Source organism: Callithrix jacchus, chromosome 12 (genome assembly GCF_049354715.1).
Source record: "Callithrix jacchus isolate 240 chromosome 12, calJac240_pri, whole genome shotgun sequence".
NCBI lineage: Eukaryota > Metazoa > Chordata > Mammalia > Primates > Cebidae > Callithrix > Callithrix jacchus.
In genome coordinates this window covers 29,823,562-29,848,521 of record NC_133513.1, presented here as the reverse complement: position 1 = coordinate 29,848,521, position 24,960 = coordinate 29,823,562, and the positions used below count along the sequence as shown (strand labels likewise).

The 24,960-nt window shown below is 48.8% G+C and overlaps 1 protein-coding gene across 2 annotated transcripts; it reads left to right on the top strand.

The window, feature by feature from the left end:
• The first annotated feature begins 9,655 nt into the window (after nucleotides 1–9,655).
• Nucleotides 9,656–24,346, top strand: SPN (sialophorin). 2 transcript variants are annotated; one of them, XM_009009425.6, is made up of 2 exons: nucleotides 9,656–9,770; nucleotides 18,396–24,346. In XM_009009425.6, the coding sequence occupies exons 1-2, from the start codon at nucleotides 9,768–9,770 to the stop codon at nucleotides 19,641–19,643; spliced, it is 1,251 nt and encodes a 416-aa protein (XP_009007673.4). In that variant the 5' UTR covers nucleotides 9,656–9,767; the 3' UTR covers nucleotides 19,644–24,346. The 2 variants fall into 2 exon arrangements, with proteins under 2 accessions (XP_009007673.4, XP_078201266.1); XM_078345140.1 differs by lacking the exon at nucleotides 9,656–9,770 and adding an exon at nucleotides 17,940–18,009.
• The last annotated feature ends 614 nt before the right edge of the window (nucleotides 24,347–24,960 follow it).

Sequence of the window (24,960 nt, the reverse complement as noted above, 5' to 3'; positions counted from 1 at the left end):
AAGCCTTTACTCAGGACTGGCAAGTTGCCCATGAGCTGTTTTATCCATGACGTCAACTGGCATGAGATATGTTCTCACATGAAAATTAATTTTACAAGTGAGTGCTAGGAAATACTGGCCTTCTGTGAGGAACTACTGTGTTTCTTCCTTTTTGACTGTAACAATTTATGAAAATTTTCCCTTTTGGGGCCAGCCCCAGGAAGCTCAGAGCCTAATGTGGGGTTGGTCACTCTATTAATTCTTTCTGAGGCTGGGATTTTTTTTCCCCTTTCATTTATGTTAACCTAATTACCAGCTGCTTTCTGTTCCTTAGGAAAGAGGTAAGTCATACGTGACATTTTTGGGTTTCCGGCTTGCCCGGCATGGGCTTTCTTTCATTGGGCAAGCACTAGGTGGCTTTTCAGCCTGAAGATGCATGTTTTTCATTGGAGTGAGGTTGTCTTATGATATTTCTCTGATCATTCTCTTTCTTCCATTTTCTTGGTTCTCTCTTCCTGGCACTCCTACTGGTTGGTTTTGGGCCTCTTGGATTGCTCCACTGTGTTTCTGTGGAAGTCTACTCATTATCCAAAATCCAGTGATCCCTTCTTCCCCAGGAACGAGGCCGAACTGCATGTCCCAGCATCTCTTGCAGTAGGCATGGTCATGTGACTAAGTTTCCACCAGTAGAATGTAAGGAAGTGGTATATGTGACCTCCGATCTTTGGCCTTAGGAAGTAGGCCAGCTCCATACTCTCCCTTCCTGCTGGCTGGAGCTCCCCACAACAGATTCAAACATGCAGGCGACAAACGGTGCCATACTGGATGGCAGAACAGTGATGAGGAAGGGACCTGGGTTCCTGAACAATGAGAGAAGCAGGGCTGCCTTCCTACCAACACTTTACTTGGACGTGCCTCCTCTTTTGTTTGCTTATTTTGAAGATGCATCTCTTTTCTTTTTTCTTTTTTTTTTTTGAGACGAAGTCTCGCTCTGTCCCAGGCTGGAGTGCAGTGGAGCGATCTTGGCTCACTGCAAGTTCTGCCTCCCGGGTTTAAGCTAGTCTCCTGCCTCAGCCTCTCGAGTAGCTGGGATTACAGGCATGTGTTACCAAGCCCGGCTAATTTTTGTATTTTTAGTAGAGATGGGGTTTCACCATCTTGTCCAGGCTGGTCTCGAACTCCTGACCTCGTGATCCACTCATCTCGGCCTACTAAAGTGCTGGGATTACAGGCGTGAGCCACCGCACCTGGCGGACATATCTCTTCTTTATTCCACTTACTGGATCTCTATGTTGTAGCAGCAGTCTCATATATTTTCTCTCATTCTTCTCCACCCCTACACGTCTTGGGAGTTCTATTTTCTGGGACAATTTATTTTTTAAATTTTTTATTCTTGAGATGGAGTCTCGCTCCGTCACTCAGGCTGGAGTGCAATGGCAGGATCTTGGCTCACTGCACCTTCTACCTCTGGGTTCAAGTGATTTTCCTGCTGCAGCCTCCCAAGTAGCTAGCTGGGATTACAGGTGCCCACCACCACACTTGGCTAATTTTTGTACTTTTAGTAAAGATAGGGTTTTGCCATGTTGGCCAGGCTGGTCTCGAACTCCTGACCTCAGGTGATCTTCCTGCCTCAGTCTCCCAAAGTGCTGGGATTACAGGCATGATTACTACCTCTCCTGGCGGTTTTCTGGGATATGTAAATGTTAATATAATTTATTAACATTTTATTCCAACACTTTGTATTTGTACAGATGAGGCCAGGCTCGCCTTGAAATTCTGGCCTCAAGCCATCCTCCTTGGCCTCCCAAACTGCAGGATTATAAGAATGAGTCACTGTGCCCAGGATTTTTTTTTTTTCTCGCCTCCTCCCCACCGCCCAGCTTCTTTATTCCACTGCTTTTAGTAATTCAATATCATGGCTTTAATTTCTAAGAATTCAGTCTTGTGCTCTATTTCTTTTTTCTAGCACCTGTTTTTATTGTAATATAGCGTAGCAATATCTTTTTTGTTTGTTTGAGACGAAGTCTTGCTCTGTCGCCCAGGCTGGAGTACAGTGTTGTGATCTCCACTCACTGCAACCTCTGTCTCCCGGGCTCAAATGATTCTCCTGCCTCAGTCTTCCAAGCAGCTGGGATTACAGGAATCCGCCACCACACCCAGCTACTTTTTGTATTTTTAGTAGAGACAGGGATTCACCATGTTGGCCAGGCTGCTCTTGAACCCCTGACCCCAGGTGATCCACCCACCTCAGCCTCCCAAAATGCTGGGATTACAGGTGTGAGCCACTGTGTCTAGCCTGCACCACCCTGATATGGGGTCTTGCTCTGTCGTCCAGGCCAGAATGTGGTGACATGAGCACAGCTCATTGCAGCATCACATTCCCAGGCTCAAGCAATCCTCCCACCTTAGCCTCCAAAGCACTGGGATTACAGGCACGTGCCACCATGCCCTGCCAAGCTAATTTTTTTTCTTTTTTGGAGGCAGAAGCTTCATTTATTAGGGGCTTTGGTGGCCATGGGGAAAGGTGACACCCGGGTCAGAGGTGCTGGAAGAAGAGCCTGGAGCCATGGTCCAGCATGTACTCACTGAGGCCTGGCCAGCTCCCACCCAGCAAATTTTTAAAGCTTTTGTAGAGACAGGGTCTCACTACATTGCCAGGGCTGGTCGCAAACTCCTGGTCTCAAGTGATCCTCCTGCTTTGGCCTCCCAAAGTGCTGGGATTATAGAGGTGAGCCTCATGCCTGGCCTGAAGCAGTATTTTCTCAAATGTCTCTAAGAATACCAGATTTTTTTTTCTTTTTCTTTTATTATTTATGTATTTACTTATGTATTTATTTTTAGAGATGGGGTCTTGCTATGTTGCCCAGGCTGGAGTACAGTGGCTATTCACAGGTGTAATCCTGCTACTGATCAGCATGAGAGTTTTGACCTGCTTCATTTCCGACCTGGGCTGGTTCACCCCACCTTAGGCAACCTGGTGGTCCCCTGCTCCCAGGAGGTCACCATAATGGTGCTGAACTTAGTGCGGACACCCGTTCAGCATAGCGCACTGCAGCCCAGAACTCCTTGACTCAAGCGATCCTCCAGCCTCAGCCTCCCGAGTAGCTGGGAGTACAGGCAGCGCTACTGTGCCCAGCTTTTTTTTCTTTTTCTTTACCTAAATGTTGTTCGCTCCAGGATTACTTTTCTTTTTTTTAAACATGTACTTAGGATGCGTTTGGCTACAAATAACTAAACATCCGATGTAGAGGAAACTCACAGAAGCGGGTGGCTGGGATTCAGGGCCCGTTGATCAGGCATTTGGAAGGCCTTGGAATCCTGCGCTCTTCCTCCTCCTCCTCTGCAATCCTACAATGTTTTCATCCGGGGGCCAGTTCTTCTCACAGTTCTAGGATGTATCCTTAATCGTGACTGGTAGGAGGCAGAAGTCTCTGCCCCTGGGTTCTCTTTTAAAAGGAAGGAGCCGGCCGGGCACAGTGGCTCAGGCCTATAATCCCAGCACTTTGGGAGGCCGAGGCGGGTGGATCATGAGATCAAGAGATCAAGACCATCCTGGTCAACAAAGTGAAACACCGTCTCTACTGAAAATACAAAAATTAGCTGGGCCTGGTGGCCCACGCCTGTAGTCCCGGCTACTCGGGAGGCTGAGGCAGGAGAATTGCTTGAACCCAGGAGGCGGAGGTTGTGGTGAGCCGAGATCGCGCCATTGCACTCCAGCCTGTGTAACAAGAGCGAAACTCTGTCTCAAAAAAAAAACAGGAAGGAGCCTTTCTAAGAAGCTTCTCTTCCTTTTATCTCAGTGGCTAGAATTGGGGCATGTGCCCTTTCCTGATGCAATGCAATTGTGGGCAGTAGCCTCTCTCCTGAGTGGTTACTTTAGGTTAGTCAGACTTTGCTGGAGCTGCAGGAGGAAGGGGTCAGTGTCCAGGATGTGTATGGGGATGGGCACCTGAACAAATTGGGGTACTTTTAGGAAAGAAGGGGGCAGAATGGACCATGAGGTTGGTTTATCTTGGTGCTCTCCTTTCATGTTGCAGGGTTCCTTTGAATGTTGTTGATATTTTCTGGGCGAGGTGGCTCTGGCTGTAATTCCAGCAGTTTGGGAGGCGGAGGTGGGTGGAATCTCTTGTGCTCAGGAGTTCCAGACCAGCCTGGGCAATAGAGGGAGGCCCCCGTCTCTATAAAAATTAGCCAGGCATAGTGGTGTGCACCTGTAGTCCCAGCTTTGCTGGGAGGATTACTTGAGTCTGGAAAGTTGAGTTGAGGCTGTAGTGAGCTATGATCTTGACACTGCATTCCAGCCTGGGTGACAGCGAAACCCGGTTTAAAAAAAGAAAAAAAAAGTTGGTACTTCTTTCGAGTCTGATGATACTTCAGAGTGAGCCAATAAAAGGCTGACTGGGGCTTTTGGTGCTGGAGTATGGCTTTCCAGCTTGAGGGCCGGCTTTCATATCAAGCATGAGAATAAACTAAAGACCTGTTTAGTTGCAAGATTACTTTGGGCACAGTGGCTCACCACTGTAATCCCAGCACTTTGAGAGGCCGAGGGGGGCAGATCACTTGAGGTCAGTAGTTTGAGACCAGACTATCCAACCTGATGAAATCCTGTCTCTACTAAAAATACAAAATTAGCCGAGTACAAAACACACCTGTAATCCCAGCTACTCGGGAGGCCGAGGCAGGAGAATCACTTGAACCCGGGAAGCGGAGGTGGCAGTGAGCTGAGATTGCCCCATTGCACCCCAACCTGAGTGACAGAGTGAGATCCTGTCTCAAAAGAAAAAAAAGGCAAGTTTATCTTTTTCTTAGGGAGCTCACTCTCTTTGGATTTGACCTGAGAATGTGCTCCTGCAAAAGTAAGGGGGGTAAACCACGAAAGAGGCGGGTGCAGAGTACAGGAAATAGGAGATCCAACCCAAGAGAGAAATAACCTGTGGCCCCAAGATGTAGCTGTGTAGCAACAGGGAGTGGGAGGAGAGGAACTGGGTCACACTGGAGCAAGGAATTAGAGAAGCAATCAGCTAGGTAAAGTTCAAAGATGTATAACAAAGGGTAGGTAATCATAGTAAATGCTTGGCTGTGTGCTGAAGAGTGGTTATATAATGCTTTTTTTTTTTTTTTTTAAAGAGAGGGTCTCCCTCTGTCACCAGCTGCAGTGGTGCAGGGGCATCATCATAGCTCACTGCAGTCTTGAACTTATGTGTTCCAGTGATTGTCCCATCTCAGCCTCCCAAGTAGCTGGAACTACAGGCATGTGCCACCATGCCCAGCTTTTTTTTTTTTGAGATGGAGTTTCGCTGTTGTTACCCAGACTGGAATGCAATGGCACGATCTCGGCTCACCGCAACCTCTGCTTTCTGGGTTCAAGCAATTCTCCTGCCTCAGCCTCCCGAGTAGCTGGGACTACAGGCGTGCACCACCATGCCCAGCTAATTTTTGTATTTTTAGTAGAGACAGGGTTTCACCAAGTTGACCAGGATGGTCTCGATCTCTTGACCTCGTGATCCACCTGCCTCGGCCTCCCAAAGTGCTGGGATTACAGGCTTGAGCTACTGCGCCCGGCGCTAAAAAATTTTTTTTCCATGCAGATGGGCCTTGCTATGTTGCCCAGGCTGGTCTCGAACTCCTGACTTCAAGTGATCCTCCTACCTTGGCCTCTCAAAGTGCTGGGATTACAGACATGAGCCACCACATCCAGCCCCATAATCTTAGAAAGAAAGAAAATTGGGCTGGGCGCGGTGGCTCACGCCTGTAATCCCAGCACTTTGGGAGGCCGAGGTGGGCGGATCACGAGGTCAAGAGATCAAGACCATCCTGGCCAACATAGTGAAACCCCGTCTCTACTAAAATACAAAATATTACCTCGGCGTGGTGGCGCGCGTTTGTAGTCCCAGCTACTCGGGAGGCTGAGGCAGGAGAATTGCTTGAACCCGGGAGGTGGAGGTTGCAGTGAGTGGAAATAGCACCACTGCACTGCAGCCTGGGGCCTGGCGACAGAACAAGACTCTGTCTCAAAAAAAAAAAAGAGAAAGAAAATTAATAGTTTTCCATTTTAGACTCAAACTCTGGACCAGACAGTGCTGATCTTGATTATCTGAGATGAAAGAAATATCCTTTGTTTGTATTATTTGATTTCATAGCTACTAGCCACACGTGGTTTCTGAGCACTTGAAATGTTACTAGCTAGATGAAACTGGGGAACTCCGTTTTAAATCTCATTAATTTTAATTAATTTAAGTTAAAGTAGTCTCCTGTGGCCAGTGGCTTCTATATTAAGCAATGCAGCTCTAAGCAATGTGAACAAGAGAATGCCAATATTATCTACATTTAACCACATAAAAGTAAATGTACAGGTAGCAGAAATGAGCAGAAGAGAGATAAAGGAAAGCCACTATCTTTGTGTCACCAGGTGGTAAGAATTTAGGCCAGAAGCTGCGGCTCATGCCTATAATCCCAGTTTTGGAGGCTGAGGCAAGGAGGATTGCTTGAGCCCAGGAGTTCAAGACCAGCCTAGGCAACATAATGAGATCCCTGTCTCTACAAAAAAATTAAAAAATTAGCTGGGTATGGTGGTGCATACCTGTAGTCCCAACTACTCAAGAGGCTGAGGCAGGTGGATCACTTGAGCCCAGAAGCCAGCTGAGATCAGGCCACTGCACTCTAGCACTCTAGCCTGGGCAAAAGAGTGAGACCCTGTCTCAAAAACAAACAAACAAGCAGACAAACAAAAAGACCCAAGCAAACAAAAAACAAACATACATGTATAAATAAAATTACCAAAGCAACTTTAGTTTGTTACAAAGAACCAGAAGAGAGGGATTTAACTGACCTGCAAGGCAGGATGGCTAGAGCAGGGCCAGTGTGTCAAACACTCACCTATGATTATGCCAGGCAAAGTGGATACATGAAGAAATAGAATTATAGCATCTCCATGTAGTAATAGAAAAGAAAAAAAAAAAAGGAATAACAGAATTAGCACACTCTTTAGGAATGTGGACCCATGGTAGAATTCAGAGTAGAAAAAGTTAAAAGCATTAGAAGTGGGGGCTGGGTGCGATGGCTCATGCCTATAATCCCAGCACTTTGGGAGGCCGAGGCGGGTGGATCACGAGGTCAAGAGATCAAGACCATCATGGTCAACATGGTGAAACCCCGTCTCTACTAAAAATGCAAAAAATTAGCTGGGCATGGTGGCGCGTGCCTGTAATCCCAGCTACTCAGGAGACTGAGGCAGGAGAATTGCCTGAACCCAGGAGGCGGAGGTTGTGGTGAGCCGAGATCGCGCCATTGCACTCCAGCCTGGGTAACAAGAGCGAAACTCCGTCTCAAAAAAAAAAAAAAGAAGTGGTCTCTTTCTGAGACTATGACTTGATGGGGAGAGGGAAGACTTCTCATTGTTCATGACAAACACTTCTGTGCTTATAATATGCGTTAGCTAAGGAAACAGCGCTTTTCCTTTTTTCTTTTTTTGGAGACAAGGTTTTGCTCTGTCACCCAGGCTGGAATGCAGTGTCTCAATCTCGGCTCACTGCAACCTCTGCCTCCTGGCCCCACAAAGCGCTGGGATTACAGGCGTCAGCCACCGTGCCTGGCCTGGTGCTTCTCAATGAATAAATAAGTATGTTAACTTCTCTTTTCTGACCAGATGGAAATTACCCAGAAGAAGAGGGTGGTGTGACTTGTCAGTCTTTTTCGTTGACAGCACTGTGGATGGGAAGAAAGGGGTCCCTGGCCCCAAGCAAGCCCCAATTCTGTGGCCCCGGAGGGTGAGAAGGGGTAATTATGTGTCAAAGAAAAACACAGCCAGACAGTAGTTACAGTGGTGAAAACAGATTTTATTCAGTAAGTACTTGCAGTAGGGGAAACAGCTGAACTCCATTCTGCTTTGTGCAGAGGTGATTTGGGGATTTAATTAATGAATTAGTTTTTTGGGACAGTGTCTCGATCTGTTGCCCAGGCTTGTGATTGTGTCTGTTGCTCGGATGGGGCAGTGGCACAATCATGGCTTGCTGTAGCCTTGAACTCCAGGCTCAAGCAATCCTCCTCCTTCTGCCTCCTGAGTTAGCTGGGACCACAGGCATGTGCCACCACGCCTGGCTAATTTTTTTTTTTTTTTAGACAGAGTCTCACTCTGTTGACCAGGCTGGGTAGTGGCGCGGTCTTGGCTCACAGCAACTTCCACCTCCCAGGTTCACGCGACTCTCCTACCTCAGTCTCTCGAGTAGCTGAGACTACAGGCAGGAGCCACCAGGCCCAGCTAGTTTTTTTTTTTTAATTAGTAGAGATGGGGTTTCACTATGTTGGCCAGGCTGGTCTCAAACTCCTGACCTCAGGTATTCCTCCTGTATTTGGCCTCCCAAAATGCTGGGATTACAGGCATGAGCCACCACACTGGCCTGGCAAATTTTTAATTTTTTTTTTTTTTTTTTTTTTTTGAGACGGAGTTTTGCTTGTTACCCAGGCTGGAGTGCAATGGCATGATCTCGGCTCACCGCAACCTCCGCCTCCTGGGTTCAGGCAATTCTCCTGCCTCAGCCTCCTGAGTAGCTGGGATTACAGGCAGGCGCCACCATGCCCAGCTAATTTTTTGTATTTTTAGTAGAGACAGGGTTTCACCATGTTGACCAGGATGGTCTCGATCTCTTGACCTCACGATCCACCCGCCTCGGCCTCCCAAAGTGCTGGGATTACAGGCTTGAGCCACCGCACCCAGCCCTAATTTTTAAATTTTTTATAGATGACAGGCCTGAGCCACTGCACTGGGGCCTCTCTCTTATCAGGTAGTCCTTATAGTCCTTATCAGGCTTTGACTGTGGGCCCCTCACACTGTCTAACTTAACCCTCCCAGGAACTTTGAAGAATACTATTATTATTCCTATTTCACAAATGAAGAAACTAAAACAGAGAGATTAAATGCCTGACCCAGGGCCATCTAGATGGCAGGCGACGCAGGCGGGAGTCAAACTCAGGTATCCCTGCACCCCCCATCCTGCTTCTGTGGCCTCCCTGCCCCCAGGCTTCTGCTGGCCCCTGTCTACCTTGGAATAGGAACAGCCCCTCAAAGACCTGCAGGGAGCTGGACACCGTGGCTCACGCCTATAATCCCAGCACTTGGGGAGGCTGGGGTGAGTGGATCACCGGAGGTCAGGAGTTCAAGACCAGCCTGACCAACATGGAGAAACCCCGCCTCTACTAAAAATACAGAAATTAGCCGGGCATGATGGTGGGCACCTGTAATTCTAGCTACTCAGGAGGCTGAGGCAGGATAATTGCTTGAGAACCCCAGAGGTGGAGGTTGCAGTGAGCCAAGATCGAGAAACTGAACTGCAGCCTGGGCAACAGAGATTCCATCTCAAAAAAAAAAAAAAAAAAAAAAAAAAAAAAAAGAGACCTGTAGGGGGAACTGGGCCTGTGGTGGGCAGAACTATTATCTCAGGAGAAGCAGCAAACCTCTGGTGACCGCTGATGACCTCAAGGCTGGGTGGGCAGGGCCTTCACATCAGCTCCAGGCACACCCAGCCTCCCTGTCCCTGGCCTCACCACACCCCTCTCTGTTCTCCACCCTTTGGCCTCCTTGCCTTTGTCCACCGTTCTGCAGCCTGACACCCTCTTCCTTCTCTTAACCAGAGAAGTCTGCAGTCAGTAAACATCAGCCAGTGCCTACTGTGTACCAAGCACTTCCTGGGTGCTGGAGCCCTGTGGAAGCACACACGCATAGCCATGAGGGCAAGGGGCTGGCATTCCAGCGTGGGGAGAGCAACAGAAGCAAAATAAGAAGGTCCATTACAATGGTGAGTTAGAAGACGAGAAGTGCCATGGAGAGAAAGCAAGGAGAGGGGTTACAGTCCAGAGGGAGGGGGTGCGATTTAAATAGGGTGGCCAGCTGGGCTCTCTGGCTCACACCTGTAATCCCAGCACTTTGGGAGGCCGAGGTAGGAGGTTCACTTGAGCCTAGGAGTTTGAAATCAGCCTGGGCAACAAAGCAAGACCTCATCTGTATAAAAAATTTTAAAATTAGGCCGGGCATGGTGGCTCACGCCTGTAATCCCAGCACTTTGGGAGGTCAGGGAGGATGGATCACTTGAGCTCAGGAGTTCGAGACCAGTCTGGCCAACATGGTGAAACTCTGTCTCAATTAAAAATACAAAAAATTAGCCTGGTGTGGTGGCACGTGCCTGTAATCCTGGCTGCTTAAGAGACTGAGGCAGGAGAATCGCTGGAAACCAGGAGGAGGAGGTTGCAGTGAGCCGAGATTGTGCCACTGCACTCCAGTCTTGGAGACAGAGTGAGACCCTGCCTCTCAAAAAAAAAAAAAAAAGAATTTCCAGGCTCATTTCTTACTTTCCCTGGCCTAGCTGTGGAATCAGCCACTTCCCAAGGAACCCTTGTTCCTTCAAGGGCAGTGATACTTATTTATTTATTTATTTATCGAGACAGACTCTTGCTCTGTTACCCAGGCTGGAGTGCAATGGTGTGATCTCGGCTCACTGCAACCTCTACCTTCTAAGTTCAAGGGATTCTTCTGCCTCAGCCTCCCAAGTAGCTGGGATTATAGGTGCCTGCCACCATACTCGGCTAATTTTTGTATTTTAAAAGTAGAGACGGGGTTTCACTATGTTGGTCAGGCTGGTCTCAAATTCCTGACCTCAAGTGATCCACCTGCCTCAGCCTCCCAAAGTTTTGGGATTACAGGTGTGAGCCGCCGCGCCCGGCCAAGTGGTATTTAGAAACCAAGATCTGGATGTCAGATGGCTGAGTCCATTTTGAAGGTAGAAATAGCAGAATTTGCAGATAGATTGGATATGGGGCATAAGAGAAGGAGAGGAGTCTCTAGCTTTTTATTTTAAGTGTTTAATTTTAATTTTTAAAAACTAGAGAGAGAGTTTTGCTATGTTGCTCAAGCTGGTTTCAAACTCCTGAGCTCAAGCAATCTACCTGCCTTGGCCTCTCAAAATGCTAGGATTATAGGTGTGAACTGCTATACCCAGCATCGCTATCTACCTATCTACCTATCTGTCTATCTATTTATTTTTGGGACAGGGTCTCGCTCTGTTGTCCAGGCTGGAGTGCAGTGGCAGGATCTTGGCTCACTGCAGCCTCCACCTCCCGGGTACAAATGATTCTCGTGGCTCAGCCTCCTGAGTAGCTGGGATTACAGTTGTGTGCCACCCCACTCAGCTAAGTTTTGAATTTTTAGTAGAGACCGGGTTTTACCATGTTGGCCAGGCTGGTCTCGAACATCTGACCTCAAATGATCCGCCTGTCTCGGACTCCCAAAGTGCTGGGGTATTACAGGCGTGAGCCACTGTGTCCGGCCAACCTAAGAGGTCTTTAGCCTTGGCCTTTGGCCCTTAGACGGACTTGGCTTAGCATCTCAACTCTAGCACTTACTGGTTGTATGAGTCTGGCCAAATCTCTCAATCGTTTTATTTTTCAGATTCAGTTCTCAGTTTCTTCACCTGCAAAATAAGGGTAGTGGTACGTGTTTCACAGTGCTGTCCAGAGGAATAGATGCGCTGTGAATGGAAAGTGCTTGGTCCTGAGGCTGGCTCATTCAAAATGCGTTGGGCAGCTGGCTTAGCTTCTCTACACCTTGGCTTCCTCACTGGTAAAATAGCCTTGCTCTGGGGAGCCACTGGGGCCAAACACTGAGACCCTTTGGTGCTGTACCTGGAAGACGGCGAGAATCAGTCTGTGACCGTGGCAATCAAAGTCTTCTAAGTGTTGCCTTTTTTTTTTTTTTTGGGATAGAGTTTCACTCTTGTCACCCAGGCTGGAGTGCCGTGGTTTGATCTTGGCTCACTGCAACCTCTGCCTCCTGGGTTCAATAAATTTTCCTGCCTCAGCCTCCCAAGTAGCTGGGATTACAGGCACCCGTCACATGCCCAGATAATTTTTGTATTTTTAGTAGAGATGGAGTTTCGCCATGTTGGTCAGGCTGGTCTTGAACTCCTGACCTCAGGTGAACACCCACATCGGCCTCCCAAAGTGCTGGGATTACAGGCATGAGCCACAGTGCCTGGCCCATTTCTGTCTGTTTTCTTTTTTTTTTTTTTTTTGAGAGAAGGAAAGAAAAAAAAATAAGTAAAGGAGAGGAAGAAAGAGGAAGAGAAAGAGGGAGAGTAAATGGAAATATTGCTTTATTTTGAAAAAAATTGGGTATTAATAATGGCCAATCAATGTTTCATTTAAACTTATGGGTAGGTGTGATGTGGTATTGACAAGAATGTATATTTTGTGTATTTGAAGTGGAGAGCTCTATAAATATTTATTAAGTTTACTTGTTCTGGATCTGAGTTCGAGTCTTGGATATCCTTATTAATTTTCTGTCTCATTGAATCTAAGTCTCCTATCTGGGTGTTAGGATCGTTAGCTCTTGTTGTTGCATTGATCCTTTTACCACTATATCTTTGTTGCTTTAAAATCTATTTTATCCGATACAAGAATTGCAACTCCTGCTTTTTATTTATTTATTATTTATTTTTGCTCTCCATTTGGTTGGTAAATCTTTCTCCATTCCTTTGTTTTGAGTCTTTGTGTATCCTTGCATGTGAAACAGGTCTGGATGTAACATGCCGTTGGGTTTTGGCTGTGTCTTTTGATTGGGAATTCAGTCAATTTAAATTTAGGGTTACTGCCATTTGATGTTGACTGGCTGTTTTATCCATTCGTTGGTGTAAATTCTTCTTTATGTTGGTGCTCTTTACTTTTTGGTGTATTTTTAGAAAGGCTAATACTGGTTGTTTCTTTCTGTGTGTAATGCCTCTTTCAGAAGCTCTTGTAAAGCAGGCCTGGTGGTAATAAAATCTCTGAGTTCTTGCTTGTTCATAAAAGATTTTATTTTTCCTTCAGTTGTGAAGCTTAGTTTGGCTGGATATGAAATTCTGGGCTGAAGGTTCTGTTCTTTGAGGATGTTGAATATTGGCCCCCACTCTCTTCTGGCCTGTAGAGTTTCTGCCGAGAGAGCTGCTGTAAGTCTGATAGGCTTGCCTTTGTGGGTAATCTGACCTTTCTCTCTGGCTGCCCTTAGTATCTTCTCCTTGGTTTCAACCCTGGTGAATCTAACGATTATGTGCCTTGGGGTTGCTCTTCTTGAGGAATATCTTTGTGGTGTTCTCTGTATTACCTGGGGTTGAATGTTGACCTGCTTTGCTAGTTTAGGAAAATTTTCCTGAATAATATCCTGAAGGGGATTTTCCAGCTTGGATTCATTCTCTCCGTCGCATTCAGGTACACCTATCAAACGTAAATTTGGTCTTTTCACATAGTCCCACATTTCTTGGAGACTTTGCTCATTCCTTTTTATCCTTTTTTCTCTAATCTTTTCTTCACGTTTTGTTTCATTAAGTTGGACTTTGATCTCTGATATCCCTTCTTCTGCTTGAACAATTCGAGTGTTTAAACCTGTGCATACTTCTCGGAGTTCCTGTATTGTATTCTTCAGTTCCATTAATTCACTCATACTCCTCTCTAAGTTGTCTATTCTCAATAGGATTTCATCAAACCTTTTATCAAAGTTCCTAGTTTCTTTACGTTGGGCTACAACATGTTCTTTTAACTCACCGAAGTTTGTTATTATCCATTCCTTGAAGAGTGATTCTGTCATCAGGAGGCGCTCGTTCTCCATCAAGCCTTGTTCCATTGTTGATGTGGAACTGTGATCATCTTTAGAGGGAGAGGCGTTCTGACTTTGCGTATTCTCAGCTTTTTTACGCTGGTTTCTTCCCGTCATTGTAAATTTATCCTCCTGTCGTCTTTGAAATTACCAACTTTCAGATAAGGTCTCTTGAGTGGACGTCCAGGTTGTTAGTTCCCAGGGCCAGAGCAGCGGCGTTAAAACTGATGGTGCTTTTCTGCCCAGGATTCTCCTGTCGGGCTTCCTTCTTGTTTCCGTAGTAGGCGACTCTGCCTTCCCGGGGCTCCAAACCTCGGTCAGAAGGGGAACCGGTCCCGTTGCTGGCGGAACCGCTGCGCCGACCACGAGAGTCGCGCTGGCGACTCGTGTGTTTCCACCACTGGGGGATCTTCTGCTTCGTGAGCGACCAGACTTTGTCTGAAAGTGTGGCGTCCTCTAGTTCTCCGCGCCTTCCCTGAGAGCTGCAATCCCGGGATGTTAGCGATCGGCCATCTTGGATCATTCCTTCTGTCTGTTTTCTAGAATGAAAAAAATGTAGGCTAGGGGCGCTGGCTCATGCCTTTAATCCCAGCACTTTGGAAGGCCAAGGTGGGTGGATCACTTGAGCCCAGGAGTTCAAGACCAGCTGGGCAACATAAAAAAATATTAGCTGGATGTTGTACCTACTTGGAAGGTTGAGGCAGGAGAATCACTTGAACCCAGGAGGCGGAGGCTGCAGTAAGCTGAGATCATGCCACTGCACTCCAGCCTGGGCAACTATCTCAAAAAACAAAAACAAAAGCAACCAACAAACCAAAAAAACAAATTTGATTTCCAATTACTTTGCAGCCAGTTATTCTGGCTCTTCTATTTGCAGTAGCAGAAGATTGAAACAACTTCCTAGATGTCTGAAGGTGGAATGGTTTATTTTCTTTTTCTTTTTGGTAGAGACGAGGGTCTCACTGTGTGGCCAGGCAAGGCTTGAACTCCTGGTCTCAAGTGATCTTCCCGCCTCTGGAGACAGGAGGTAGGGTACAGTCCCAGACTCAAAGCACTGGCATTACAGGTGTGAACCACTGCATGCATCTGGTTTCCTTCTTTCCTTCCTTCCTTCCTTCCTTTCTTCCTTCCTTCCTTCCCTCCCTCCTTCCCTTTCACTCTCTTTCTTTTCCTCTTTTTTCTGTCTTGTTAAAACAGAAATGCATAATAATTATAGTAAAATAAACTAGGATATTTACTGCAGCACTGTTAGTGATAATGAAATGTTGGAAAACAATCTGATGCTCATCACTAGGGAATACTTAAATTATACTATATTTCTGGCCGGGCACAGTGGTTCACACCTGCAATCCCAGCACTTTGGGAAGCCGATGGGGGCGGATCATAAGGCCAGGAGATTGAGACCATCCTGACTAACATGGTGCAATCCCATCTCTACTAAAAATACAAAGAATTAGCTGGACATGGTGGCACACACCTGTAGTCTCAGCTACTTGGAAGGCCGAGGCAGGAGAATCGCTTGAACCCGGGAGTTGGAGGTTGTAGTGAGCCGAGATTGTGCCACTGACTTTAGCTTGGGCGACAGAGTGAGACACAGTTTCAAAAAAAAAAAAAATTGTGTATTACTTGGAATGTTATGCAACTGTTTTATATATATATATGTGTGTGTGTGTGTGTGTGTGTGTGTGTGTGTGTGTTCCCAAGCATTGTTCAGTAACAAGGAAAAGTGTGAAACTTGGAAATTGATGAATACCTGCCTGTGTAGACACAGGCATTGTCAGGAATATTTAACTGGAGGCGGTGGGTATGGAGCCTTTCTGTCTGTTGTCTAGGGTGTATCAAGAATGCCAGGTTGGCCGGGTGCGGGGGCTCATACCTGTAATCCCAGCACTTTGGGAGGCCGAGGCTGGAGGATCATGAGGTCAGGAGTTTGAGACCAGCCTGACCAACATGATGAAACCCCATCTCTATTTACTTAAAAAAAAAAAAAAAAAAAAGAATGTCAGGTCCTGAGCACTTAAAAAATTTTTTTTGAGATGGAGTCTCACTTTGTCACCCAGACTGGAGTGCAGTGGCACCATCTCAGCTCACTGCAACCTCCACCTCCCAGGTTCAAGTGATTTTTGTGCCTCAGCCTCCTGAGTAGCTAGGACTACAGATGCCCCCATCATGCCCAGCTAATTTTTGGATTTTTTTTTTTTCTTTTTTTTGAGACGGAGTTTCGCTCTTGTTACCCAGGCTGGAGTGCAATGGCGCAATCTCGGCTCACCGCAACCTCCGCCTCCTGGGTTCAGGCAATTCTCCTGCCTCAGCCTCCTGAGTAGCTGGGATTACAGGCACACGCCACCGTGCCCAGCTAATTTTTGTATTTTAGTAGAGACGGGGTTTCACCATGTTGACCAGGATGGTCTCGATCTCTTGACCTCGTGATCCACCCGCCTCGGCCTCCCAAAGTGCTGGGATTACAGGCTTGAGCCACCGCGCCCGGCCAATTTTTGGATTTTTAGTAGAGATGGGGTTTCACCATGTTGGCCAGGCTGATCTAGAACTCCTGACCTCAGGTGATCCGCCTGCCTCAGCCTCCCAAATTGTTGGGCTTACAGGCGTGAACCACCATGCCGGGTCTCTGAGCACTTGCTCCTCAAGCCATTTCCCAGGGCTGTGCTTGCAGCAAGCTCCCCTGCGGGACACTGGGCTCACCAGGGGCCCTAGAGGAGGGGAATCTCCCACGCTTAGCACTCTGCAGCTGTGGTGTCAGTATGGGCCCTTCCATGGTGCCCCAACGGGACTTGGGGTAAAGGGAACTGACACAAACATCACGCTGCTGTTGCTCGCCGTGAGCAATGAATTCCTGCAGCTCTCACCCAGGAGTCTCATGTGTTTGGGTCAGACAAACTCATCAGCTTGTAGATAGGACACAGTCCCATGGGCCTGTTAGAATCTTCTATTGTGCACACATTGCTCTTACAATATACAAGTCAGTTTTTTTTTTTTCCAAGACAGGGTTTCACCATGTTGGTCAGGCTGGTCTTGAACTCCTGACCTCAGGTGATCCTCCCGCCTTGGCCTCCAAAGTGCTTGGATTACAGGCGTGAGCCACCACATCTGGCCACAAATCAGTTTTGATTAAAAAAAAACAACAACAACATTTTTTTTTTAGTGACAGGAGTTTTGCTATGTTGCCCAGGCTGGTCTCGAACTCCTAGGCTCAAAGGATCCTCCCATTTCGGCTGGGACTACAGGCTTGCAGGACCACGCCCAGCACTGAATTTTTTTTTTTTTTTTGAGATGGAGTTTCGCTCTTGTTACCCAGGCTGGAGTGCAATGGCGCTATCTCGGCTCACCGAAACCTCCGCCTCCTGGGTTCAGGCAATTCTCCTGCCTCAGCCTCCTGAGTAGCTGGGATTACAGGCACGCGCCACCATGCCCAGCTAATTTTTTGTATTTTTAGTAGAGACGGGGTTTCACCCTGTTGACCAGGATGGTCTCGATCTCTTGACCTCGTGATCCACCCGCCTCGGCCTCCCAAAGTTCTGGGATTACAGGCTTGAGCCACCGTGCCCAGCTGAATTTTATTTTTAAAGAACGAAAACCAAACACACACACAAACCAAGAGTCGAAGCTTGCTCATTAGAGGAAAGTCAGGAAATGGAAACCATTCAAAGAAGAAAATATCCCCACCCCCAATCCAAAGACAATTAGGTTAATCCCTTAGTGGATATCCTTCCAGGTGGTTTTCCATATAGATTCCCACATCTTTACTAGTCTGCAGAAATAAGATTCTAGCATATGCAGTGCGTAGCAACCACCTTGGCCTAGCCAAGCCTGCCCCACTGGGGGCCACTGTGGTGACCCCCAGCTCCCCGTGACAGAGTCAGGAGCTCACCAACCTGCAAAGGTTTTCACAGCCCCTAGCCAGACTGGGGGCTTCCTCTTGCCCTGCTACTTCCTGGGAGTTCTGAGGGCAGGATATGGCACCACTCAGTTCCTGGCCTAACAGCTTGGGGACCACAAATGCAAAGGAAACCACCCTTCCCTCCCACCTCCTCCTCTGCACCTTCGAGTTCTCAGGCGCACATTCCTGTCACCCCGCCTCTGAGCCTCGCCCTCTCCAGCATCACCCCTTCCATCCCATTCCTCAGCCAAGAGCCAGGAGTCCCGATTCCAGATCCTGCACTTCCCTGCCTGTCTCAAGTGAGCCCCAGACCCCCAGGCACCACAAGGGCCCCTGAAGAATGCTGTTTTCGCCCAGCAGCTGTGGGAGCAGGGCGGGTGGGGCAGGATGGAGGGGTGGGTGGGTGGAGCCAGGGCCCACTTCCTTTCCTCTTGGGGCCCTGTCCGCCCCAGTCTTGCCCCAGCCTTGGGAGGTGGTGGAGTGACCTGGCCCTAGCGCTGCATCCTTATCAGTGGAGCTGGTAAGAGGGTGAGACTTGGTGGGGCAGGGGCCTCAGTGGGCCTGGGAATGTGCCTGAGGCTTGAAAAGACTGGGACAGGTGGTGATGGTGATGATGGGAAGAGATGGGGAGCCAATGGGTTGCTCAGGGTCAGGGAAAGCCAGGAGAGGGTGGTCACTGCTGGAGTCTGAGCTGCCGAGGCTGGAGGAAGCCTCAGGATGGGGCTGATGGGGGAACTGCCTGCATCTGTTCCTCTGTCATTACTGATAACAGTAAAAGCCAGAATGGAAAAAGCCGTTAAACCGCAGGTTGGGCCTGGCGGTTGGAGGGGACGTGGGCAGAGGGGAGGTCCGGCAAGGTCCTCCGGCAACTCCTGTGTCTTCTGTTCTCCGGCTGCCCACCTGCAGGTCCAGTTCCTGCTTGTGCCTGTTTGCCTGGATATGGCCTTGATTCTCCTCCTCCTCGGGGTGCTGGTGGTGAGCCTAGAGGTTCTGGGGAACACGATAGCTGTGCAGACACCCACACCTGGAGGGTCTTCTGCTTCTTTGGTCCCTACTAGTGAGGGCCTGAGCCTCAACTCAATCGTCGACATCACTTCGATAAGTGACCCTAAAGACAACGGCACCGGGGACCAGACCTCAGCCCCACCTCCTGAAACATCCTTCACTGAAGGAGCCCCTCTTGGGACTTCCATTGGTGCCAGCACTGGTTTCACTGTACCTGAGCCAATGACCTTGGAGAAAGTTTCCTTCAATAATTCATCAGTGCCCCTGGAAACCACCAGTGCAGCCAGTCACCCTCCTGCTCCCACAACAGCAAGCTCTCTAGGATCCCACACCGTGACCGATGAAACCGTGACAACAAACTTTCCGGAAACCACCAGTCGGACCAGGGGACCCTCTCTTACTATGACAATTGGCTCTCTGGAGACCTCCAATGGGGCTACCGGATCCCTTGTTACCAAGCCAACTGGCTCTCTGGAGAGCTCCAGTGACACCTTTGGATCTCTTGTCAACACGGCAGCTGGCTCTCTGGAGACCTCCACTGGGACCACGCGACCCCCTGTTACCACGGCAGCTGGCTCCCTGGAGCCCTCCAGCGGGGCCAGTGATCTCCAGGTCTCTAGTGTAAAGCTATCCACGATGATGACTCCAACGACCCCCAGCAATGCAAGCACTGGGTCCTTCTTGCACCCAGATGAGGACTCGAGAGGCATGCTGCTGGTGGTGGTGCTTGTGGCACTGCTGGTGGTAATGGTCCTCGTGGCTCTCTTCCTGCTGTGGCGCCGGCGGCAGAAGCGGCGGACAGGGGCCCTGGTGCTGAGCGGAGGTGGCAAGCGCAATGGGGTGGTGGATGCCTGGGCTGGGCCAGCCCAGGTCCCTGAGGAGGGGGCCATGACAGTGACCGTGGGAGGGTCCGGGGGCAACAAGGGCTCTGGGGTCCCTGATGGGGGGGGATCTGGCCAGCGGCCAACGCTCACTACTTTCTTTGGCAGACGGAAGTCTCGCCAGGGCTCCCTGGCAATGGAGGAGCTGAAGTCTGGGTCAGGCCCCAGCCTCAAGGGGGAAGAGGAGCCGCTGGTGGGCGGTGAGAATGGGGCTGTGGACACCCCTGCTCCTGATGAACCGGAAGCTGGAGACGGGGCTGCCCCTTAGTGCTGGCAAATAGTGAGGCTGGAGGCCGGAATCCCAGCCAGCCTTCAGCACCTTCCTTCTCACTATCACTCTGCCACCTCACACCCACTTTTCCACCCGGCACCCCATCCTCACCCAAATCTTTTTTTTTTTGAGATGGAGTTTCGCTCTTGTTGCTGAGGCTTGAGTGCGATGGCATGACCTCAGCTCACTGCAACCTCCGCCTCCCAGGTTCAAGTGATCCTCTTGCCTTAGCCTCCAGAGTAGCTGGGATTACAGGTTCCCACCACCACACCTGGCTACTTTTTTTTGTAATTTTGGTAGAGATGGGGATGTCACCATGTTAGACAAGCTGGTCTTGAACTCCTGACCTCAGGTGATCCACCCGCCTTGGCCTCCCAAAGTGCTGAGATTACAGGCATGAGCCACCATGCCTGGCCTCCTCACCTGCATCTTCACTCCAAATTCTCATAAGGCTTCTCAGCCCAGGATTTCCTGCCGGCATCGTCACTGAGTGCCCACAACCAGCACCTCGGTGGGGCAGGGCGGCACACTCTCACCTCTGTGGAATGAATGAATAAATCAATCCTCCTCATTTACCCCTACTTCTCCCCATCGCTGCTTCCTGCTCTTTCTTGTTCTTGGAATCGGCTGCTGAGTCTCCATCCACCAAACTTACCTGACCTGTGATTTCTTCAAGGATCCTTCCTTCCCCACCCGCTGGGTTGACCAGAGTGTGGGAAGAAGGACAAGAGAACCTGGTGAACTTCCTCCTGGGATTAACTTTGTAAAGCACCCTTGCCCTGTATCTGCAAGGGCTATGGAAACCTGGCAGCCCCAAACTGCCTTTAGCTCTGGGCCCCAGGGGCGGCCTGGAGCATGACTGGGTGGGGCCACTGGCCTGTGGCCTCTTATCTTTCCCAGGGCACCTGGACTCTAGGCTGGCCCTGGTCCATGCCATCACACTCTCCCCACCCATGGACAGAGGCAGCCGGAGGCCTCATGGTTTTTCCTTGGAATTTCTGGCTGGGTGTAGTTCTCAGAAGCCCCAGTGCCTGCGTGAGTCCACTCATGGGTGTGGTTTGTGTGCAAGAGCTGAGGATTTGGTGATGTTTGGGAGGGGTAGTGGTGAATACAGATGGTGTGGGGGTGGGAAGTGGTGCAGAGACTGGAGAGTCAACCTGAGCGTGGGGGAATGCAGGGACTGCTGAGCACATGCGTGCCATCTTTGCTCTGATGGGGTGAACTTAGCAGAAAATCGAACTCTGTCTGTATCCCAATACAGAATGCCAGGGTGGGCGCAGGGGCTGGTGCCTTTAATCCCAGCACTTTGGAAGGTTCATGCAGGAGGATCTCTTGAGGCCAGGAGTTTGAGCCTGCAGTGAGCTGTGATTGCACCACTGCACTCCAGCCTGTGTGACAGAGCAAGATCCTGTCTGAAAAAACAAAAAGAAAGCCAGCCTTCATATAAAGATCATATATGTGACCCGAATGTGAGTTCTTCAACTCAGCCACGGTAATCCCTTCCTCTAGGTCTCCTTTACTGCACACACGTGCACACACACGAAAATAGGCAGAGAGTCGGTGTGTGAACAGAGGCGCGAAAACAGAGGGGTCCATCCTGGTAGTGGAGACTGGTCTTGCTGCAGCTTCCCCCCGCACGGTTCCAGGTTTAGTTTTTCTGTGTCTCCTCTTCCATCCCAAGGGCTGAGCCCCTTCCCTTCTCCAAGAGGAACCAGTGAGAGTGAGTGAAGGGAGGGAAGGAAACCGGCCCCAGAGCCAGGGACTTCCCCTATGGGGCCTGGGTGGAGAGGAGAGGACCCCACGGTGCTGCCTCTGAGACCAGCCCAGGCTACAGTCCAGGAGCACACAGGGGCCAGGGCAGTTGGTATTTCCCGAGGGCAAAGAGGAAATTTGCAAAGAGGAAGTTGTTGAGTCAGAGGGTGAGGTGGCTGAGAGCAGACAGGTTGGCCTGCAAAAAGAGACGGGGGAAGCATGTGAACGTGACAGTCCTGCTCTGTGGCTGGACAGGAGATCAGGGAAAGGGTCAGGTGGCCGATGGGCTCGTGCAGCGGGAGAGGACAGGGAGGGAAGGGGTGGCGAAGGGGCTTGCTTGGTGGGTGGGAAGGGGTGAGCTGGGATGGAACTGGCCTACCAGCCAGGCTGGGCACCCACTGAACTGCATTTGGTGGCCTTTTCTCTTTTGAGACAGTCTTGCATGAGGTCAACTTCTGACCTCATGATCAGCCCGCCTCAGCCTCCCAAAGTGCTGGGTTTACAGGCGTGAGCCACTGCACCCAGCCTGTGTCTCTCTTTTAACACTTATATTTTGATATTTTCTGGACTGCGAAAGCCCTGTTGGGTGCCTTCCTGACCCCTACCTCTTTTTTTCAGGATTCTCCCAGGACCTGGCTGAAACCAGTCCTGGCTCAAAACAATCACATCTGTCAAAGGAAAGGGAGGTAGAACTTGAGGACAGTGGCATTCGGTGACAATATTTTTGAAACCTGTTACGGGGGCACTTATTTTGACAATTCTAAGACAACAGTGTCTCTAAGGGATTTTTGGACGTGGCCTCTGTCGTTCTGCAGCTGCGGTGAGTCCAAACAACAATAGGAAAAGGCCACCAGGGCAGGCGCCTCCAAGTAATCAGCTACTTGGGAGGCTGAGGCAGGAGAATCACTTGAACCTGGGAGGCAGAGGTTGCAGTGAGCAGAGATCATGCCACTGCACTCCAGCCTGGGTGACAAAGCGATACTCTGGCTCAAAATATAAAAATGAAAATAAAAAATTAAAGAGAGGCACAAACAGTGTTATGAATGCTCCCAGGAAAACCATGTGTTCATAACTCTCAGGGGAAGCCTTCCAAGCCATGCGTGTTTGTGCATGTGCGCGTGTGTGTGTGCATGTGTGCATGTTTGTTCACACATGCATGTGTACTGTGGTAAGGGAGACTTTGAGGAAGGGATTCCAGTGGCCGAGCAGAAGGACTTGCGTTTCCCTGGGGAAAGGTTGGAAGGCTTCACCTGAGAGTGTGTCATGGCCTTTGTCATATTTACTGTTTGATTCCTTTTTTAAAAAATTATTTTTATTTTTTTCCTACAGATGAGCACCACCACACCTGGCTAATTTTTGTGTTTTTTGTAGAGATGAGGTTTCACTATATTGCCCTGGCTGGTCTCAAAATCCTGGGCACAAGAAATCCACCCGCCTCAGCCTCCCAAAATGCTGGAATTATAGGCATGAGCTGCTGCATCCAACTACTGCTTTATTCCTGGTGGCTGCTGTGCCTTGTATGTTGCAGATCCTCCATGAATATGCATTTGAATGAATGAATGAATGAATGAATGAGATGATGCATCAGAGACTTTTCTTTTTATTGCAGTTTCGGTTTTGGGGTACATGTGAAGAACATGCAAGATTGTTGTCTAAGTACACACATGGCAGTGTGATTTGCTGCCTTCCTCCCCATCACCTATACTCAGAGACTTTTTTTTTTGAGATGAGGTTTCATTTTATCACTCAGGCTGGAGTGCAATGGTGCAATCATAGCTCACTGCAGCCTCAACCTCCTGGGCCTCCCGAGCAGCTGGGATCACAGCTGTGCCATCATGCCGAGCTAAGTTTTAAAAAAAATTTTAGTTTGTAGAGATGGGGTCTTGCTGTGTTGCCCAGGCTGGTCTTGGACTCTTGGGCTCTAGTGATCCTCCCACCTAAGCCTCCCCAAGTGCTGGGATTATAGGTGTGAGCCACCGTGCCCAGCCTTCCCTCAGAGATTTAAGGCTGGGAAGGGTTTTACCAAGCCAGGAAAAGGGAAAAACATTCCCAGCAGAGGGGATAGCAAGTGGAAATGCATGATTAAAAAAAAAAAAAAGAAAAAGAAAGTAGAGCAGATCCAGCACTGTGGCTCTTGCCTGTAATCCCAGCACTTTGGGACGCTGAGGAGGGAGGATTGCTTGAGGTTAGGAGTTCAAGACCAGCCTGGGTGATATAGCGAGACCCTGTCTCTACAAAATCGTAAAAGATTAGCCAGGCGTGGTGATGTGTAGCTCACACCTGTAATCCTAGCACTTTGGGAGGCCAAGGTGGGCGGATCATGGGGTCAGGAGTTTGAGACCAGCTTGATCAACATAGTGAAATTCTGTCTCTTCTAAAAATACAAAAATTAGCTGGGCATGGTGGCACCTACCTTTAATCTCAGCTATTCGGGAAACTGAAGCAGGAGAATTGCTTGAACCCCGGAAGCAGAGGTTGCAGTGAGCCAAGATCATGTCATTGCACTCCAGCCTGAGCAACAGAGCAAGACTCCATCTTGGAAAATCATGAAAAAAAATATATAAAACGTGGTATATGATTAAATATATCAGTTATGAAAATAATTGTAAATGGCTTATTAAATTTCTAGTCACTAAAAATCATGTTTTTGAAAATTATGTAATGATTTTGGAAAATGCCAGCAATATAACGTTAAGCAAGCTACTCCTCTGTAAATACATATGATTCCAGTTTTGTAATAAAAATCTGCAAACATGTATGCACTTGTTTTTTTTAATTTTTAAATTTTTACATGTATGCACTTGTAAGGAAAAAAAGGAACCCATCGCAATGTTTACCATGCTTATCTCTAAAGCGATGACTTTATGTGTAATTTTTATTTTCTTTATGCTCTCCTGTATTTTCCAAATTTCATACAATAAATATGTCATTTTTACAATATGAAAAAATAGTGGTCAAAAAGGTGTTCAAGGGAGTGGCTGGGGGTGTCTGGTTTGAGGAGAGCGGTGGGGGATGAGGGTGCAAGTGGAGGTTGCAGCCATGCTGCAAAAAGTTCAAGAGTTTTAATTAGGCCAGGCGCGGTGGCTCACGCCTGTAATCCCAGCACTTTGGGAGGCCGAGGTGGGCGGATCATGAGGTCAGGAGTTCAAGACCAGCCTGGCCAATATGGTGAAACCCCGTCTCTACTAAAAACACAAAAATTAGCTGGGCATAGTGGGACGCATCTGTAATCCCAGCTACTCAGGAGGCTGAGGCAGGAGAATTGTTTGAACCCAGAAGGAGGAGGTTGCAGTGAACCGAGGTTACACTACTGCACTCTAGCCAGGGTGGCAGAGCAAGACTTCATCTCAAAAAAAAATGCTGGGTGCGGTGGTTTACCCCTGTTATCCCAGCACTTTGGGAGGCCGAGGCGGGCAGATCACGAGGTCAGGAGTTCAAGACCAGCCTGGTAAACATGGTAAAACTCTGTCCCTACTAAAAACACAAAAAATTAGCAGGGCATGGTGGCATGTGCCTGTAATCCCAGCTGCTTGGGAGGCTGAAGCAGGAGAATAGCTTGAAC